Source organism: Pollachius pollachius (assembly GCF_949987615.1).
Source record: "Pollachius pollachius genome assembly, chromosome: 20".
NCBI lineage: Eukaryota > Metazoa > Chordata > Actinopteri > Gadiformes > Gadidae > Pollachius > Pollachius pollachius.
The window spans coordinates 15505787-15526230 of NC_136953.1; the positions used below are offsets into that span (position 1 = coordinate 15505787).

A 20444-nucleotide genomic window follows, 5' to 3' on the forward strand; every position below is an offset into this window, starting at 1 on the left:
TAAGGACAGTTGTACATCCTTGTATCGACAGCGATACAATGTTTCTCTTTCTTTTGACAAATGTACTTATTGTAAGTCGCATTGGATAAAAGCGTCTGCCAAATTCCCTAAATATAAATGTAAATTCTAAAGAGGGAAACGGGGCGGGATGGATGGATCATATCTGCACTCAATATTGGTTCAGCACATATTGACGTTTTATTCAAAAAAATATTAAAAAACAACAGGGTTGACCCAAAGTGCTTGACAAACAAAGAAAACAATGAGAACAGTACAACAATAACATAGGGACATCATGGGGGAGAAAGGAAAAAAGGAGGGGGGGGGGGGGGGGGGGGGTATTATGGTGGATTGAAAGCTTGGGAGAAAAGGAAAGTCTTTAAGTTTAATTTAAAGCAGTCAATGTTGGGAGAGGACTTCATCTATAAAGTCAGATTGCCCTCAGGTTGTCTTGAGGTAACCATGTGGTGTCTCGTGGGGTTAAGATCAGATGTCTGAGGTGTGGACGTGAAAGCCCTCCGTAGCGGACGTCTTCCCCGGGCCTGGGACAACGACGGCAGGGCCGCGTGGTCCGAGAAGCGGCTCTGCTGTCCAAGTTGCGGTGCTCGTAACCAAGGCGACGCCCACGTTGATGACAACGGGCTCCGGGAAGCAGCAGGCGGCCGAGGTGGTGCATGCACACACCGCGTCGCCGACACTAGAGGGGTGACATCACAGACCGTCATCACCTGACCCCCGACCCTAAAATAGATGGTTTGGTCATGTAATGTTTAATTCAGAACATTGTACAACATTTAGTGCGACGAGAAGGGCTGAAATAGTTACTAGGGCCCCGTCCCATTATTACCCCTAGCCCTAGCCCTAAAGGGCGTGTTCCAATACTTGGGGAGCAAGAGGGAGTGCCTATTTCCCCTTAGAATCTTCCATTGTCAGCTAGCCAGCTCGGTACCTCACTTGCAGCTAAGAGAGTATCACAAATTACCCAGGATAACTTAGGAACTCAGCAAGCAGTAATTTTTCCATGTTTCTCAAACAGTTATACATTACGTTAAATTATTTAGCCATTGACTGGATTTAACTATACGATCTGAATGTGTAGGTCGTCTTCGAAACAAGGGTCACATTTACAAACATGAATGAAAATAGTAGTAGGGTTCTTCCTGGAGTGTAGACACGTCGATGCTGCGCGTGACATAGGGGACCACGTTCCCCATGCTAATTTGCATAATAAAATTATAGTGGTGTCACATTTCATAGGGAAAGATCTTTACTATCAATTCCCTCTTTACTTCGGAGGGAAGTGTTCTTGTTAAGGGGAGAGTAATGGGACAGGGCCTAGTACTCAACAAAATAAAGTCACTTGTAAATTTAAATAGTAACGGGTAACTGTTGGAAAAGCGGCGAGTAACTTCAATGCAAAAAAATATATAAAATTCACTACTATTAACTCAAATGAGTTTGGCTTCTGGACGCAGTGTCCAAAGATAGATATGCAAATGAGCGGTTGCGGTGGGGAGCAGGACACCCACTTGAAAATGCCTCCCATGACCATTATCACCTCCTTGTCCTCTTCCTCCTCTTCCCCCTCCTTCTCCTCCTCTTCCCCCCCCCCCCCCCCCCCCCCCCCCCCCCCCCCCACACACACACACACACACGTTGTGGTGGAACCTCAAGGCCATGATATGTAAATGAGCGGTTATGGTAGGAGCAGGACACTGACTTGAAGATGCATCCCATAATCATCGTCTTGCCCAGGCGGGGCTCTATGGGCAGGTGGGCCGGGATGCGTCCCAGCGGTGTCAGCTCGCCGTTGCTGGCCAGAGAGTCCACTTCTGGTGGACCAACCCCAAGGAAACATCAACAACAATCCCCGAAGTAAGTAAGTAACATTTATTTATAAGGCCCATTTAAAAACTGTTTACTGGCCAAAGTGCCGTACATGGTGTAAACAAAGGCATGTAAAAGGACGCAGACCACTTCATATACCTACAGCATATACAAACATTAAAGTTGATTTAAAATAAGATAACATATCATACAAGGGGAGGAAAGGTCAGGGAGAAGAGGTGTGTTTCGTGCCTAAATTAAAAAATGGTGACGGAAGGGGCGTCTCTAATTGAAGGCTTAAAGGCTGCTCACACTGCGATGCGCAGTGCGCGCTAGCCAACCATCGACTTCATTGTTGTTAAAGTCGGGCGACTGGTTTACCTTTAGTCGACCCTCAGTTGAGGATGTGCTCTTTTGCTGATCTCAACATCTTGGTGAAAACCAGCCAGAAATCGAAGTTCTGCAACATTACAAAGGACGGGCCCATTGAATTGCTGATGCTAAACACGTAGTATGTAGTAGTACGGACTTAATACTTAAGTATTTTTTTCTGTGGCGGCTTGCTGTATGTCCTGCACTGTTGTTCTAGTAGATTTAGATGATCAATTTATTTCTCTCTGTAGATGTTGTCTACATATTTGTCTATACGTATCCGTTGGTAGTGTTCTGTATGTTTGTCATTACTGCTTTTACTGTTAGCAACTGTCCTTTTCCAATCACAAAACCGCATATCTTGTTTTGCCTTTGCCTTTCGCTTTTTTTGAACATCTTGGCCAGGGACTACTGGCATTTTTATACCATGTGGATTCATTCACGTACACTCTACCTTTGCGGAAATAAACGAAAGTAATTCATTCAATGATTACACGGCTATCCATGCTGTTCTCCATTGGATTATACAACAGGGATGAGATCTTCTTTCATTCCAGATTGACAGCTTGAGGGTCAGGGATTCTGGACGCAGACAGACAAATGTGGGGTTGTCAGGACGACACGGTTCCACCATACATCTGTCTGGAGTTCCAGCTCATGGGGTTTGAGTGCACAAATCTTCATCTGCTCATGGATATTTAGAGAAATTGGTGGCATTTTGAAAGTAGTCTGATGTCGTTCCCACCAGGATGATATTCAACATGTTTTTGCTGCCTTTAGAGCTCTGGACACAAACTATTTCTAGGGGCGAAATGTCAACGGAGGTTATTACCAATATCATGTCTAATATTAATTGTATCATCATGTCTATATGTAGTTCATGATTGAAGCATTTAGGTCATTTAACAGACACCCTTCCCCTTAGTGACCAACAGTGAATTCACCTGCATATCTGCACATCATTAAGGAGCAGGTATATTCAGACTCACACACAGAGATGCCCACAGGCATGCAAAGGGACATTCGTGATCGCGCCCACAACCCCAGCCAGTAGTTTCTAGATGATATTTATGCAGGCTGTAGGTTATATATAATGGACAGTTAATGTCGATAAATACATTCACTGCAGATGTATTAACTGTATATAACTGTATACAGCAGAATACTTTGCCTCCAGAAACGCTGCCTTGTCACAATGCAAGCCAAGATTCCCAACTATGGAGTGGAAACCAAACTGGAGCAGAAACAATGAAGCCAGTTGTTTTCAAACATTATAGCTGTCCTGACACATCTGAATGTTTGACGTTTTGTAGTGTTAGCTTTTTCTACATTCAAAGAGCACAATATAACCTAGAAATCCAATACAGTATTGATTCCCCCTCCTTCATGGAACCTTAAGGCAGTGACCAACAACCCACCAAGCCAATAGAGAGTAAAACACAAAGCCTGCCACAAGCAACACAGATAATTGATCGGCTCTCCGCTTGACATGCTGCAGTTAACAAAAGACACAAAGAAAACCCCAAAACCTTCTCATTATTTCAAGATCACTCTTCTCCCGACTGCAAGTCATGACGGACTGCCGCCCATTCATAACTCCGAGGTCTTATTACAGCACGCTGTAGCCCCGGTCGCTGGGGCGGTAGATCAGTGTCCCGGTGAAGGCTGCTCTCTTTATCAGAGGGTAGAAGCATCGGCCGCCACACTGTTACCTTCAACCAGGCTGCTGTAGGGATGAGGCGCCTCACCCGGGGGCAGAACAGTCGGCGGGAACACAGGTGAGGAGCTCATGATGTTGATTATGGGCGCTGGCAGGCCTACCGTGAGTCCGGTTATAAAGGCCTGAAACAAAAGCCAGGGAACCATAGACCTGGCGCATTTTCCCAGGTACATTACGTTATGGAAATTAACATATCTACACAGATTTTTTCTATAAATAAAACATTCTACACCATGCGAAAGTATCAGCCACCCTTATCTTGTTTTTCATGACGGAAAAACAACTTTTCAAAACACAGGTTTTACGGGACGCTGGAAGTATTTCAAAATATCATATTAGTGCACACTGCTCTAAAATGCTCCATTATAGACCAAAATAAGACCTGTAACATTAACACGGACATAGATAGTTTAGCTGTATGACATTAACCGCAGAACACAAAGACAATCAAGCTCAAAATAACAGGAGCCACTCAGTTTTCAAATCCTACTATTAGGACCACTGCACGCACGCGCGCGCGCACACACACACACACACACACACACACACACACACACACACACACACACACACACACACACACACACACACACACACACACACACACACACACACACACACACACACACACACACACACACGTTGTGGTGGAACCTCAAGGCGTTTCAGTGCTTTTTGTTTTGTTTCAATAAAAATTAAAAATGGCACCAATTACCGGCAGCGATAATTCTTTAACACACAGCAGCTGTGTCCCACCCTCTGCTCATGTTGTTCATCAACCTGGAGGGAATGTGTTTCACGAAGAAAGAGGAGTTCACATGGAACTTTGGGTTTATTTTACGGCAGAACTACAACGAAAACATAAAGGTATGCCCAAAGGTGGATATGTACAGGGCAGCCACACGGCGCAGTTCTTTAGTTCCACACAACTCAAAAACCGTGTAACTCTTGGGATTAATTATATAAAAATAGACCCTTTACAAAAAAAATGGTTATTCATCGACTCAACGGCAACAATCTGAAAAAGGATATCACTTAGTGTCCAATAATTATTTTCTTTTTTTCCCATAATAAAAAACAAAACTATACAATCTGGAAAATCTCTACAAAAGAAAAAAACGAAAAACTTCACAGTTGAGAGGAGGAGCTCTTCATGCAGTCCGTCGGCGTGGAAACCCCCGCTACACGGTAGTTTCGTGTTTCCATAGGCCCGTCTTGATGCCCGGCGTGCTGTCCGTGTTCAGCAGCAGCGCCGCCGGCCCCGCCTGCTCCCTCCTCGTCCCGTCCTGCCCCGTCGCCAGGTTCAGGCCGTACCACTTGGGCTGGCCCTCCAGGTCCGCCCGGGTGGGAGTGGCCCGCCCGCCCGCGTCTTTGCCCGAACCCGAACCGGCGGCGGGGTCGGTGGCGTCCGGCGTCGCCGCCTGCTGTCCGCTCTCCGACGCCGCTGGGCTTCCTGCCCCGCCCCCCGGCGACATCGACACCCCCCCCTTCCCGCCCTCACCGGCACCATCACCTCCCACCCCACCGCCTCCCGAACCTCCTCCTCCTCCGACGCCGTTCGCCAGCGGCGGCGAAGCCCCCGCCGCCGCCTTGTCCGCGTGGCGCGCGCGGCGCGGCAGGCTGGCGCTGTCGCTGCTGTCGGGCTGCAGCTGGCTCTGGTGGCGCTCGCGGTACGCCATGTAGGCGGCCCTGCGGCTGTTCCTGGCCGCCACGTCGTAGTGGTGGTGGTGGCTGCGGCTGCGGGCGGCGCTCTGCACGCTGCCCTCCACGCTGGTCGGCACGTCGTACGCGTACTCCCGCAGCACCGTGAGCCGGCCGGCGCGGTGCGCCCGCGCGCGGCTCTTGTGGTGCCGCGCCGCCGCCGTCGTCCCCGCGTGCCCGTTGCCCATGGCGACGACCCCCCCGACGAGCGGCGGGTCGCCGCTGTGGCCGTTGGGGCGGAACTGCGCCCCCACGGGCGCCACGTGCATCTTGACCTCGTTGTCCAGCGAGTGCTCCGTCAGGCTGTCGAGGAGGAGGAGGGCGGGCGCCGCGGCGGGCGCCCCCGCCACGGCCGTCCCCCCGGGGGGCTTCCCCAGCTGGGCCGCCTCGGCGTGCAGGTTGGTCAGCTTGCTGCCCTGCGGCGAGGGCCGCACGCCGGCCGCCGCGCTCCGGTTGGTGCAGGACGAGTCGGCGCCGCTGCTCTGCCCGCAGCGCGACGGCTCGCCGCTGGTCCCGCGCCGCAGCGACCCGGCCGTGGAGCTCGCCGCCGCCGCCGCCGCCGCCGTGCCCGGCGCGGGCAGCAGCGCGTCCTCCTGGCGGGCCGAGTACGCCCGCCGCCCCGAGCAACAGGCCTGCGCCCAGTAGCGCCGCATGTCCAGGCGGTTGATGCAGTGGTGCGCCGTCATGAAGGCGGCCAGCGCCAGCGCCGTCACGCCGAACAGGCAGGTGAAGGCCAGGTCCACCGGGTGCTCCTGGGACACCGACATGGCGGCGAACACCCACAGGGCGCCGTACAGCGCCAGCGCGCCCGCCGCGCCCACCAGCTGGGCCGGGAAGGTGTGCTCGTTCTCCAGGGCGGAGACCGCCACGGGGAAGGGCTGGGCGGACGCCGAGGCCCCGCCCATCGCCATCCCACGGGGGCCGTCCGACGCCGGGAGGCGGACGGCCAGGGGGAGGCGGAGGTGGGGGTCGCCGCCGGAGCGCCGCTCCTCCTCCTCTTCGTCCTCGCCCAGCTCCCGGAGCTCGTAGCGGCGCTCCGGGTGGCGGTGGAGCTGCAGCAGGATGCTGAGGAAGTACATGCAGTCCACAAACACGATGAAGCCCACTGGGCCGTAGAAGGCCCCGATGCTGGGCTCCCACGCCATCCAGCAGCTAGAAACAGGGAACACCATTATCATTATCATTATTATTATTAACTCCACACATTATGCCTTCCCAGAACAACCAACAACGTGCTCGCATCATTCCATTTGTGTGTTGGTTTGTGTTAGGGGAACTTTGGGGATGATTATCAATTGTTTACTTTCCACAAACAGCGCCACACACAAACAACGCAGCCTCAGGACGGATAAACAAACGGGTGTCCTTTGTTATTGTTGCCAAAAACAGGCCCAAACATTGCAGTGACCTACTTATGGCATTGTCTACAGCCATGTCCAGGTTAGTTGAAACTAGGAGCTTGTTGAAACATAACACGTTGGACTTTAGAATACTACACATGACCTTCCCTAATTCGTTTTAATGAAAGGGAGTTTTAGCATTGTTTAATTTGTGTGTTGGTTTGCGTTAGGGGAACTTTAGGGATACTTATCAATGAATCACTTTCCACAAACAACTCTGCCTCAGGAAAGAAAAACAACCTTATTTCCCGTGATATTATTGCCAGAGACACATCAAAACTTTGCTGTGGACTACTACTTACTACGGCGCATTGATCCGACTGCCATAGTTTTTGATGTTGGCTGCTGCAGTGATGCCGCAAACGATAATGGGTATCCCTCCGCCAATTAAGTAGAACCTGTCAAGACAAAAACAAGAGAAGAGGTAGAGTTAGAGGAGGCATCTCGGATTCAGCACTTTGCGTTTAGAAGGTGGAACTAGCAGGAAGGGAACAAAATAACGACGTTGACTGAAACTAGGTGCCAACACTGACACCCGGTGGACAAAAGATTATTGCTGCTAAACACAACAGAGAAATGACTGTGTTTGAAGTATTATTTGTGCACCAATGTACGATTGTTACTTATTTGAATGTGGTTCTAAAACATACATGTATTATTTATATTTATCTATATTGAAAAAGTATTTAGATGAAGAAAATTGCCTAACACCAATGTTAAGAAGGGTAAGGCAACCGGCATTATAACGTGTGTGTTGAACTCTGAGGAAGCTAGCGTCGTAGCTTGTTAGCGTAGCGACGGACACGGGCTCCCTACCTGAGCATGGGTCGGGGGGGTGGGGGCGGCTCGTCCAGCTCTTCGTAGCGCTTGGCCTTGCGCGTCACCTGCTTGTAGATGTTGCGCGCCGTGACCCCCACCCAAAGGGTGGTGGCCAGGGTGGAGTAGTGCAGCAGGATCCCCACCTGGGGAGGAAGGGAACGCTCAAGCGGTCAACGAATGTCTCTCTCGTGAAATAAACCCAAGGTCCCATGTGAACTCCTCTTTCGTCGTGAAACACGTTCCCTCCAGGTGGATCGACAACATGAGCAGAGGGTGGGACACAGCTGCTTTTAAAGAACTGAACTTTTAAAGAACGCTGCTGAAGCAAAACAAAAAGCACTACGACGCCTTGAGGTTCCCTCTCTCTCTCTCTCTCTCTCCCTCCCTTGCCCCCTCTCTCTCTCGCCCCCCCCTCTCCCTCTCTCTCTCTCTCTCTCTACCCCTATCTCCCTCCCTCGCCCCCTCTCTCTTGTCCTGTCTCTCACCCTCTCTCTTTCTCCCCATCTCCCTCCCACCCTCTCTCTCTCTTTTATATGCTTGACGGTCTCCAGTGAACCTCAAAATTATCATACAATATATGATAATTGTTTTTTTTGTTTTTTTCTGTAGCCATCACTTGGGTTCCAAAAAACTTGTTTACTCTGCCCACCCACAGCTCATCAACCAAGGGACTTATCTTTGAAATGTGGGAAACACAAAGGAGGGAATGTCTCGGATTCAACCGAAGTGACGGCTGGTGTGAAACAGGTTTAAGTATTTAAGTGTTCAAATCGGGGTTGGAATAACTTTTCCTCTGCAGGGAAAGTTTGGGGAGAAATGTTCCCGGAAACCCTTGAGGCGAATGTAAGGAAATGGAGAAGAAGACAAAAGAAAACGCCAAACTCTCTCCGCCGCGCCAGGGTTACGGTGGGATGAATAAGAGATGGAGCGAGCGAGCAGGAACGAGCCAGGAACCCTTCAGCGACAACCGAGGGGGAGACAAAGCCTGCATCTCCTCCCTCCCTCTCCCCTCCCGCCCTCCCCCTCCTGCCTCCCTCCCTTTCTCTAACCTCGTTCCCTCTCTCTCTCTCTCTCTCTCTCTCTCTCTCTCTCTCTCTCTCTCTCTCTCTCTCTCTCTCTCTCTCTCTCTCTCTCTCTCTCTCCTCCAAACGTCTCCCCCCCTCCTATCCAGCATGACTGGTTGGATGAACAGAGTCATCTGAGAACATAGTCAAGGGTGGGGTTGGTGTTCTGGGTGGTGTTCTGGGTGGGGGTCTGGGTGGGCACCTCGTTGGGGGTCTGGGTGGGGTTCAGGGTGGGGTTCAGGTTGGGGTTCAGGGTGGGGTTCAGGGTGGGGTTCAGGGTGGGGTTGATGAACTGAGAACAGGGTGGTGTTCTGGGTGGGGTTCAGGGTGGGGTTGATGAACTGAGAACAGGGTGGTGTTCTGGGTGGGGTTCAGGGTGGTGTTCTGGGTGGGGTTACGGTTGGGGTACTGGGTGGGGTCGCTGTGCTCACCGCCTGGCACACGCTGATGTAGCGCGTCTGGTTGATGCCGCCGATGAAGACTCCGCAGGTGAGGAAGATGTGGAGGCAGAGGTTGACCAGCATGTGCCAGAACTTCCGGCTGACGCGCACCGCCCTGATAGGAGGAGAGCCAGCGGGGTTAAGTCACTGTGGCGCCGGACGGGTGTCAGGGCCGATTAGAGTGAGCGTGGGGTCGACAGTAGAGCCGCCTGACAGTCATCGTGGGTTAAGGATGAAGAACAGTTGGGGTAAAACTTGAGTGAATAAGGTTTTCATATTTATTTTATATTATAATATTTGGTTGTTAGGATCGTATTATTATTATCTTGTTATTAGTTTGTATATTTCTAACGAGATTAGAAACATAGTTAGAAATATACTGTCTGTTTAATAAATTAACTAGTAATCTTCTGAATTGGTATATAATCCTTAAGCACATTTCAAAGATTGCTAAAATAAGGATAATACAGCGCCACACACTAGTTTTCTGAGTGTGCATTTGTTGATAAAAGGGAAAGGTATACTAAACTAATGTAAAAAATAGTTTAATATAAATAAAAACAACTAGCTTATCAATCACCATTAACTGTCATTTCCATACCAAAGCACTTCTATTGATCTTTTACTGAAGAATCCCATTGGTCCAAACCTCGCCCATAGAGACCCATAGGTGGGGGGTACCTGTGGTGGTGGACGTAGCTGATGATGATGGTGAGCATGCAGACTAGCAGCACCAGCCCCGTGGCGTAGATGACCGGGTGGAGGGGCTGGATGCTGGGGGAGAAGAGGTCCACACTGCTCAGGTCCTGGGGGGGGGGGAGAGAGAGAGAGAGAGAGAGAGAGAGAGAGAGAGAGAGAGAGAGAGAGAGAGAGAGAGAGAGAGAGAGAGAGAGAGACAGTTGGGGGGGGAAGAGAGAGAGAGAGAGAGAGAGAGAGAGAGAGAGAGACAGACACAGACAGACAGAGAGAGAGAGCAATACAGAGAGAGACAGAGAGAGGGGGGAGAGAGAGAGAGACAGAGAGACAGAGAGAGAGACAGAGAGAGAGAGCGAGACAAATAGAGACAGAGAGAGAGAGGGACAGAGACAGAGAGAGAGAGAGAGAGACAGAGAGAGAGAGAGAGACAGAGAGAGAGAGACAGAGAGAGGTGTTTAGTTAGGACAGTCTTTATGACAACCACTGTGATGTACACATGAGGTTTATTCTCACATTTGTTTAAAGGGTTTGTTTGCCAGCCAGTAACCGCACAGATATTCAAAAATAAAAGGCATAGGTAATAAGTCTTCCACATACAGTGCAGTCCGCCCACAGTAACACACGCGTAACATCCGAGACCATCTCCCACCAACACCCAACCCGATTGGACCAGACAGTCTCCAAACCCCGCCCCCCCCCCCCCCCCCCAACCCCAGGGCCAATCCCCACCATGAGCAGGCCGTAGTTCCCGAGGGCGTCGCAGGAGATGGTGGTGAAGTTGTCGTGGTGGGACAGCAGCCGGCAGCCCTCGCCCTGCCAGCCTCCCCGGCCCGCCGCCGCGCTGGCGTTCCAGAAGGCCGCCGTGGCGTCCGAGCCGCGGGCGAAGCGCCGCAGCGTGACGTTGACCGGCGAGCGCAGGCCGTGCTGGGGGACGCCGTCTGCGACGGGGGGATGATGTCATGGTGAAGATTAAAAAGATGGAGTCAGCCGTTTGGGTTGGAGGTCGCATTGATTTTCCTGCATTTGTATAGAGTCTGATGTACTGTGTGCTCTGTTTGGGGCAGGATGTTGTGCTGTTTAGGCTGTTGTGTTTGACTCCTGGTTCAAAAGGTGCCGGGGGGTCGATGCCCGATGCCGGCAGTCTACCCCGTAGGCACCCGTGAGCAAGATGTTCTGACCCCCCCACCTGCTCCTTAATAACATCTGCGTTGTCTGAATCAGTGTGATAAATAACAATATTAAAAACGATACAGGCTTTAACGTTGTCCCAAAAAATGGAAGAAGTGAACAAAGTTCTTGCGCGTAAAGCAAGATCCATCTACACCTGAAAAAAAACTTGGGACACCCTTTATCATATCATCAGAGCCCGACCGATATATCGGTTCACCGATATCGCTTATCTTTTACTCCCTATTATCGGTAATGGCATCGGGCCTAAAATCCAGTATCGGTCGGGCTCTCATCGTGACATCATCATTACCCGCCAATCATTCTCCACTGACCTATCTTGGCCATGACCACGGGCGTGGCCACGCTTCGCCTCTTCCCGCCGTCGGCCAATAGCGTGGAGTTCCCCGTGGACGGGAAGAACTTGCCGTTGCGGAATGCCAACAGGTAGAACTTGAAGACGTTTGCGGTGGAGTCGTCAGTCTGCCCGGCGACAGCAGCGGCAGCCGGTGATTGGAGGAGAGAGGACGGGAGCTGCAGGGATGCTTCCAGAACCGTGTTCTGGGGAAAGAGTCACAATAATGGATGATAATTAAAGCTGCACTATGTACATTTCCCAATAAGCAGCCTCTAGTGGCTGGAGGTGGAGCTGCAGGCATCGCTGTGAACAATTCCCTCGATGGATTCACTCTTTCATGGACATGTTGTATCCTTGTGAAACTTTCTAGTTTGTAATCATTTTTAAAAGCGTAAATAGCTATGGTAGACAACGTACATATTGCATGTTTAAAACAAAACTGTTGATTTCTGATACGTCGAAATGTCTACAAAAGTGTAACTTAAAAACTTTAAAAAACAAAATGTTTTTCTGCTGGCACAAAGGGTAACAGTGTCTGGATAGAAATATTGAAGAAGCTTCCCTCAGTTCCAACAGAAATGTCAACAGTGAGAAAAACAAACAACTTGATTAATGCTGGTCATTAAGGTACATCTGATACCAGCTGTCAACTGACTAAATTTAACAGCTTTGTTTCCAGACACTGGCGAGAAAGGCAGTAAGTAACCACTCTGGCTAACGTTTATATATATATATATATATATATATATGAATACATCTACACACAGCTGTCAACTTATTAATTCCTCATTGTGTTGCATTATGTTAGATCATCCAAAACCTCTGAATCTCCATTTAGAGGGAACAGAGCAGAAACGCAATCGTAATGAGGGCTGCTTTCATCGCAAACTCAGAACGGATTAACCGCAGTTTCAACACCAAGGCCGTTATCACGCCAGTGACATGATAGTGATGCTGTTGAAGGAGATAATGATGTTTACTGAAAAGTAACACTTCACATAAACTGCATTTAAGCATCGGTGCAGGAGTATAAAGTCACAAAAAAAATACAAAAAAACACTGCATAGGAACTTTGAAAAATCAACGACTATGTTTGTATAATATACTTTTTTTCTCCTTATTCATCCAAGTTATAAACACATGCCAAAGTGACGATTATGACGAAGACAACGATGATGATGAAGACGACAATGACGATGAAGACGACAATGACGATGAAGACAACGATGATGATGAAGACGACGATGACGATGAAGACGACAATGACGATGAAGACAACGATGATGATGAAGACGACGATGCCGATGAACACGACGATGAAGATGAAGACAACGATGATGATGAAGACGATGATGGCGACGAACACGACGATGAAGATAAAGACGACGACGAAGATGAAGACGACGATGATGACGACAAAGAGCGCGCCAGCCCCCCGTTAGCCCCGCCCACCTTGTGCAGGATGCTGGCGAAGGCGTTGGTGGCGTTGCACTTGAAGGTGAGCTGGCGGTCCTGTCCGGCCGGCCGCTCCAGCCCGGGCTTCTGGAAGAGGACGCACGCCATGCCGCGCCACTCGCCCGCCCGCACCGGGTGGACCTCCAGGGCGATGTTGGGGGACGTCTGGGGGGGGGGGGGGGGGGACACAGAGTCACGCTCAGACCCCGGCTCCTTGTCGCTCTGATCGGTGTCGACTTTTTAATTTTATCGGAAGGCCTTCCTCGTTTCGTAATCGGGAATTGCGTTCTTCAACGAGATACATTGATCGAATAAAATACATTAATAAATTAATACATAATTAAATAGCACCGCGTGTGAATTAACGTCCACTAAACCTTACTTTGTTCAGTCATTTGTAAAGTATATTAACAGCAATAACCATGAATAAATACATGCGTAAAATAGCACCGTGGGGTAATAAATATCCACAAAACCTTACTTCAATCAATCATTTGAATAAATACATTAAAAGAATAAATACATAAATAACACAGTGCTTTTTTTTTTATATGAATAAAAAGCACTGTGTGTGAATAAATGTCCACAAGGTTTAGTTAATTCAATCATTTGAAAATTGAACCTAATAAGCACAAAATGGTAAATAAGTGTTGGTAGAATACTGCCTAAAAATAACTGTTTTTTCCCCTTTTCCTGTCGTGTGTGTGTTGTATATGGGGTTGAGGGCGGAGCTTTGGGGGGCGTGTTTTAAGAGGGACTGACCAATGAGAAGGCCTGCGCATTGACCACCAGGTTGGCTGCGATCCTCTGCAGGCAGGAGACCACTCGCGTGCAGGCGCGGGCGTCGCGCTGGGCCACCCACAGCACCCGGTCGTCTGCCAGCATCAGGTTACTGGCCATGCTCACTATCACCTCACCCAGCTGGGGGGGGGGGGGGGGAGTGATAGGGAGGGGAGAGAGGGGAGAGGAGGGAGGGGAGAGAGGGGAGAGGAGGGAGGGGAGAGTGATAGGGAGAGGGAGAAGAGTGAGGGAGGGAGGGGAGGGAGGGGAGAGAGGGGAGAGAGGGGAGAGGAGGAGAGGAGAGGGAGAGGAGTGAGGGAGGGAGGGGAGGGGAGAGGGAAAAGAGGGAGGGAGAAGAGGGAGGGAGGGAGAGAGGGAAGAGGGGATGGGGAGAGGAGAGAGGGAGAGGAGGGATGGAGGGAGAGGAGAGGAATGGAGGGAGGGAGATGGAGAGAGAGGGAGAGGGAGGGAGGGAAGAGGGGATGGGGAGAGGAGAGAGGGAGAGGAATGGAGGGAGGGAGATGGAGAGAGAGGGAGAGGGAGAGAGGGAGAGGAGTGGATAGGAGGGAGGGAGATAGAGAAGGGTTAAACAAAGGGTCTAGTATGCACAGATACAGATTACTTTAGGGATCCTGGAGGAAATTAGTTTCAATAGAAATATGATTTATGGACCAAATATGCATCTAACCGACAAAATGTAATAAAATATGCTCTTATGTAAAGTACAAGTATATGTAACTGAAGCAGAGAAAAGTAGGAGACACAGAAGTGTCCCAGGTTTACTGCAGGTGTATAGCACAGGTCACCTGGATATGATTACCAATTAAAATGGTTCAACGTGACCGAGTTCAACTGACAGCGCAGACTGCAGACGCCCCACCTGCTCCTTCGTGACTTCATGAACCCCTAACCCTGCACTCTGAGTCACTCTCGATGAAAGCGTTCAACCTCTAAACCAGTGGTATTCACTATTTTTTTCAGGAGAGCCGCACTGACAGGACGACGTCAACAGGAGAGCCAATTTTACCGCAAAGTATCAAAAGCTATAAATCCAGTCATAAATAAGTATGCCTGCTTAATAATATGTCCTCCCTGAAGCAGTGTTTCCCACAGAATTTTGTGAAACTGTGGAGGGAACCTGGTCCTTAGCGGGGTCCGGTGGCATGCTCCCCCTGAAGAAAATTTGGTACCTTTTAACCTGGAATGCATCAATCTGGTGCACTTTGAGAGGAAAATTAAGACTTGTGTGACTGTGTGCTATTTTCTGGAATAATGTGGAGACACTGGGTCACATAACATGGAAGCTATTGAATAATAAGTTAATAAGAATAAGTCCATCCAAAGAGCACATTCTCTCTTGTTATGCAGGAAAACCGCCAATCTGGCAACCCCGCTGTCAGCGTAGAGCCGAGCAAGTTTAAAAATATTTTCTAGACAAGGCTATATTTCGACCTTTTAATGCCGCTGTTGATTTATTTTTTAAATAATTGTTTGTATTGTTTTTTTAAATATCTGTATTCACTGCATGATCATATCACTGTATATTTTTACCGCCATGCGAGCCGCAAATAGAGGCTTGGCGAGCCGCATGTGGCTTGCGAGCCGCGCAATGAGTAATGCTGCTCTAAACAGTAAAGAGTACACAGCGAGCCCCAACGCTGTGACACTTCCAGGCTAAGACCAAACCAGCTCCTATCTGTGTGTTCCGCCGTCACCATGAACCAATGCGTAATAACTGCAACTGTCGACGACGACGCGCGTCGATAAGGGGCGATCGATCGTGTGTCGGGTAACCGCGGTAACAAGACCAGCCACCGGCAGAGGGGAGAACGAAATCGGTGGGGACCGGTGGGGGACAGTAGGCAGAGCCCACATCAATCAAAGGGCCCCAGCCTTAAGCAGGGGGCCCGTTATTGACCAGTAATGAAAATGTAGAGACCCCTAGGAACTGCAGGGGGAGATTATGCAGTTTGTGTGTGGGTGTACGCATATGCATTTGTGTGAAGGCATGAATCCGTGTGTGTGTGTAGTTATGTGTGTGTTTGCATATGCGAGTAGCATATGTGTTTGCGTGTGTATGAAGGCCTGCGTGTGTTTGTGTGTGTGTAGTTATGTGTGTGTGTAGATGTGTGTATGTCTGTATGTGTGTGTCTCTGAAGGCATACATGTGTGTGCGTAGGAATGTGTGTGTGTGTGGCACGGCGAGCACTTGAAAGAAGCAATTTAAGTCTCCTTCGCCTCGAATGTCAATATTTGAATGTAATCCTACCGTTACACACGGCTGAGTTTACACTATGCGTTCAAATGAGTGAGTCAATCACGACAGGAGGGAAGCAAACTACGCTCAAAGGACACGCGGGTAGGAAGGTAACCCCACACTACAGTGGACCCTCCCCTCGGTTTCACGGGAGGTTTCAGACCCAGCCAGGTGCACCCGACAACAAACGCAAGAGAAAAAAACCCAACACTCTCAAAGTCATCTACTCACCACCTGTTCCCCCCCCCCGCCCCCCTCCCCTCCCTCCCTCCCTCCCTCCCTCCCCGTTCATATTAGATCGTATCTCATCCACGCACACATTGTGCTTCCTGACCAGGGTTCCTCTGCCCGGAACAAAGCGCCTTTGTCTCAGCGGATTGAGCAGGAGCTCTCCACCGTGCGGATATTAAATCTCAACACCAACAAAAAGATCCATTGTGGTCTGAGGAGACCCCACAAGGAACCCTAATCTCTGCTTCCTTTCTCTCCATCTCCTTCACTTTTGTTGCTGTTGCCCCAATTAAGCCAGGGAGCAAATTCACTGTGACTATCTCCACGTTATAAACTCGAGCTAATCAAAGAGCGTTTGGCCTGTGCGTGTGTGTGTGTGTGTGTGTGTGTACGTGTTTGTGTGTGTACGTGTGTGTGTTAGAGGGTGTATGTGTGGGACGCTCACGTCTTTGAACTTCTCGGCGAACTTGGAGAACTTCTCGAACATCTCGGCCACGAACACGATGTCCATCGTGTCGGAGAAGTTGGCGGCGTTCTGCGTGTAGACGAGCAGACGGCGGGCTCGCTGCATCACGTTGGTCTCGTTCAGCGGCATCTAGCGTGGGAAAATAAAATATATATAAATAATAAGAGAAGGTGGGTGCCAAGACGTCTTTCAATGAAAGGTAACAGACTTTTGGGAGTTGCGACAAGTTGGCGCAAAATTTCAGGCATATGAGAGAGAGAGAGAGAGAGAGAGAGAGAGAGAGAGAGAGAGAGAGAGAACATTTTACTATTTGCTCTCACTTCAGAGGTGTTTTCTCACAAAAAACGACAGATTCCTCGACTACACACACAAACAGTACACCAGCTATACTACATACACACACACACACACACACACACTAGAGCACACAAGCTGTAATCGGCTGGTACCTGGCTCACACACACACACACACACACACACACACACACACCAGTGCCCCAGCGGGCAGGCCGACCTGGTTGATGACGTTGAGGAAGCGCGTGATGTCCTTCTTGTACTGGCAGAGGGAGTAGTCCTCGTCGGCCCAGGCCCCAGAGCGGTCGCAACGCCGCCACGCCCGCTGTGCCTCCCCGGGGCCCGCGTCCCCTGCCGCCAGCGTGCGGCCGCAGGGCAGGTAGGCCGTGATGCCCGCCAGCGTGCGGGGCCACCTGGGGGCCAAAGCTCAGCGTCACTTTGATTGTGGGATTCGTTTTTGTTTTTGTATAAAAATATGTTTTTAAAAAGAAAAAATGAGAGAGAAAAAAAATTCAATCCAGAAAGTATTATGGATTTGTGAGTGCAAAGCATCAACTAATTCCGTGTGTGTGTTTTAATGCATTTTAAATGTAATGCAAACCATAACAGATCCTTTTTTTGTGCTTGTGTATATCAATACACAAATGGTTGGGGGATGCTGGTTAAGAAAACCCCCTGAATTATACTGCAGACTTGTCTGTAAAGACTTGCCTGATACATGTATATATGGGTGCATGTGTTTTGGTGACGGTTAGTGCGTGGATAAATCCCGCCACTAGGGGGAGCCAAAGCGCTTGGCAACAAACCCACTGAATTGAAACATTTTACCTAAACCTTTTCATGATAAGATGCCACTGCATCCTTTTGAGGTTATAAAATAATGCAACAACAACCTGGCAACAACAATTGCAACATTTACACACACACACAAACAGCAGCATCAAATCAGAAAACCCCTGTGTGTGTGTGTGTGTGTGTGTGTGAGTATATGTGTGTGTTTGTGTGAGTATATGTGCGTGCATGTGTGTGTGTGTGTGAGTATATGTGTGTGTGTTTGTGTGAGTATATGTGCGTGCATGTGCGCGCGTGTGTGTGTGTGTGTGTGTGACTAAATATGCATGAGTATGTTTGCGTGGGTATATACACCCTGTGTGTGTGTGTGTGTGTGTGTGTGTGTGTGTGTGTGACTATATATGCGTGAGTATGTTTGCGTGGGTATATACACCCTGTGTGTGTGTGTGTGTGTGTGACTATATATGCGTGAGCATGTGTGTGTGGGTATATACACCGTGTGTGTGTGTGTGTGTGTGTGTGTGTGTGTGTGTGACTATATATGCGTGAGCATGTGTGTGTGGGTATATACACCCTGTGTGTGTGTGTGTGTGTGTGTGTGACTATATATGCGTGAGCATGTGTGTGTGGGTATATACACCGTGTGTGTGTGTGCGTGTGGACCGACCTGAACTCCCCCTTGTTGTTGGTCAGGCGCTTGGGGCTGCAGTACTTGGCGGAGCTCTCCAGAACCACCACGTGCACCGTGCGGTTGGTGTTCCCCCGGCTCGTGCGCACGCGGCACTCCCAGTTGCCCGTGGCGCCCGGCTGGATGTTGGAGATGGTCAGGGCGCTGGAGGGGCCAAACAGGGGGGGGGGGGGGGGGCAGGGGATCCACACAGAGCTTTTGATCAGCGGTCGACTTTGATATTGATTCGTTAGCTGTTTGGTATCGTAGGATTGAGGGAGGGGGGGGGGGGGGGGGGGGGGGGGGGGGGGGTCTTGTTCAAAGAGGCCTGTGGACAGCGGGGATCGAACCCGGTGCCATTCGGCTTGGAATCAAACACACTAACCACTACTACGATATTCTGTCCCCCCCCGCCCCCCCCTATGATGAATCAATGAGAGAAGCGTGAGTCGCGGGCAGCAGCTCTGGGTTTAATCAGGTATGGTGGGAATTGAGTGAGGAAGATGGATTTAAATGGATTTAGAGTCAAGTCGGGGCAGGTTGTGTTGACTCGAATTAAGTGAATTAAGCTTTGTGTAAGAGACCCCCGGGGCCTCCCAGAGCGTCAACTGACTCCACGCACTCTCAAACAACTAATTCAACGTGTGTGTGTGTGTGTGTGTGTGTGTGTGTGTGTGTGTGTGTGTGTGTGCGCGCGAATGCGTGTCTGTGTGAGTATTCTGTATGTGTGGGCCTTTGTGTGTGCATGCGTGTGAGTATATTTTTGTGTGTGTGTGAGCATATGTGTGAGTTTGTGAGTATATGTGTGTGCGTGCGTGCGCATGTATGTCACCTTGCGTGTGTGTGCGTATAAGTGTATGTGCATACACGTGTGCCCGTGCTTGTGGGCGTCTACATGTGCGTGCGTGTGTGTCCTGTGCCATGCGGGCGTGCCCGTGTGCCCATCTGTGGACACACACCGTGCGGCCGTACCTGGCGATGAGCGAGCAGTTCTGCACCATGCTCTTCTCGATGGCGATGCCCAGCGCGGCGTCGGGCTCCACGGCGCGGCCGTCCTGGTACCACAGCACCTGCATGTCCTGGGCCACGAAGGAGGCCTGGCACTGGAAGGGCAGGCTGTCCCCCTGGAACACCACCTGCCGCTGGGAGGGCGTGAGCAGGAAGGAGGGCAGCTCCAGGGGAGCGTCTGGAGGGGGCGGGCAGCGGACACCGGTTAAGGGGAGGAAACGGGCTGCGCTTTGAACGCTGGTTTGAAAAGGGTTTTGCGTCTGAAGAATACATTCGAGTTGGTCTCAAAGTGGTTCAAATGTTTCTAGAAGTCAAGCTGACAAATGTATTTATTGTAAGCCGCTTCGGGTCAAAGCGTCTGCTAGACTCTGCATAGACACCCCCTCCCAACCACTTATTGCATGTTGTGCGTCCTGGCACTAGTACTTAGTTGTGGAGCATCTTATCCTAGCTAGCTTTGTTGCATACGGGGAATGGGTTAACCTAGCGATTGTTAGTGCTTGGCACTTGTTTCTATGAAAATCCTTACAGTACCGACAGCGATATATTGTTCATCTTTCTTCTGACAAATGTACTTATTGTAAGTCGCTGTGGATAAAAGCGTCTGCTTAATGCCCTAAAGGTTAATGTAAATGCAAAGTGTTTCGGTTGTTCACCATTACATGCTGTGGTTTTGAATGAGTCTAGACATCACAAGTCAGGACTCAAACCTAAAAGGCATGCGTTGGATGCAGGTCCAACATTCAACGACAAAGTCTCAAGGAGCCAGACCGATGTTAATCCCGTTCACCGCGCCTGAATTCACAAATCACAAACACTTCCTGTCCTTTAGTCGCAGTCTGGCCCCTGGACCCAGACAACAAGAGCTAGCCAAACAGTCTGCGTAGCGTAGCGTAGCATGGTGCTACCTGAGACCCCACCTTGCAGGGC

At 50.0% G+C, this 20444-nt stretch overlaps 1 protein-coding gene across 1 annotated transcript in view; it reads right to left on the bottom strand.

Annotated features, from left to right (window-relative positions):
• Positions 1-4732: 4732 nt before the first annotated feature.
• Positions 4733-20444, bottom strand: part of adgra3 (adhesion G protein-coupled receptor A3) — a 37605-nt gene continuing 21893 nt past the window's right edge. Inside the window, exons 7-19 of the mRNA XM_079757951.1 lie at positions 19479-19692; positions 18507-18671; positions 17268-17460; positions 16733-16882; positions 13782-13940; positions 13017-13184; positions 11542-11767; positions 10769-10977; positions 10025-10149; positions 9335-9458; positions 7837-7982; positions 7323-7418; positions 4733-6772 (exon numbers count right to left, since the gene is read on the bottom strand). Of these exons, the coding sequence (XP_079614077.1) occupies positions 5101-6772; positions 7323-7418; positions 7837-7982; positions 9335-9458; positions 10025-10149; positions 10769-10977; positions 11542-11767; positions 13017-13184; positions 13782-13940; positions 16733-16882; positions 17268-17460; positions 18507-18671; positions 19479-19692 (3647 nt within the window). The 3' untranslated portion in view covers positions 4733-5100. The remainder of the gene's footprint in view (positions 6773-7322; positions 7419-7836; positions 7983-9334; positions 9459-10024; positions 10150-10768; positions 10978-11541; positions 11768-13016; positions 13185-13781; positions 13941-16732; positions 16883-17267; positions 17461-18506; positions 18672-19478; positions 19693-20444) is intronic.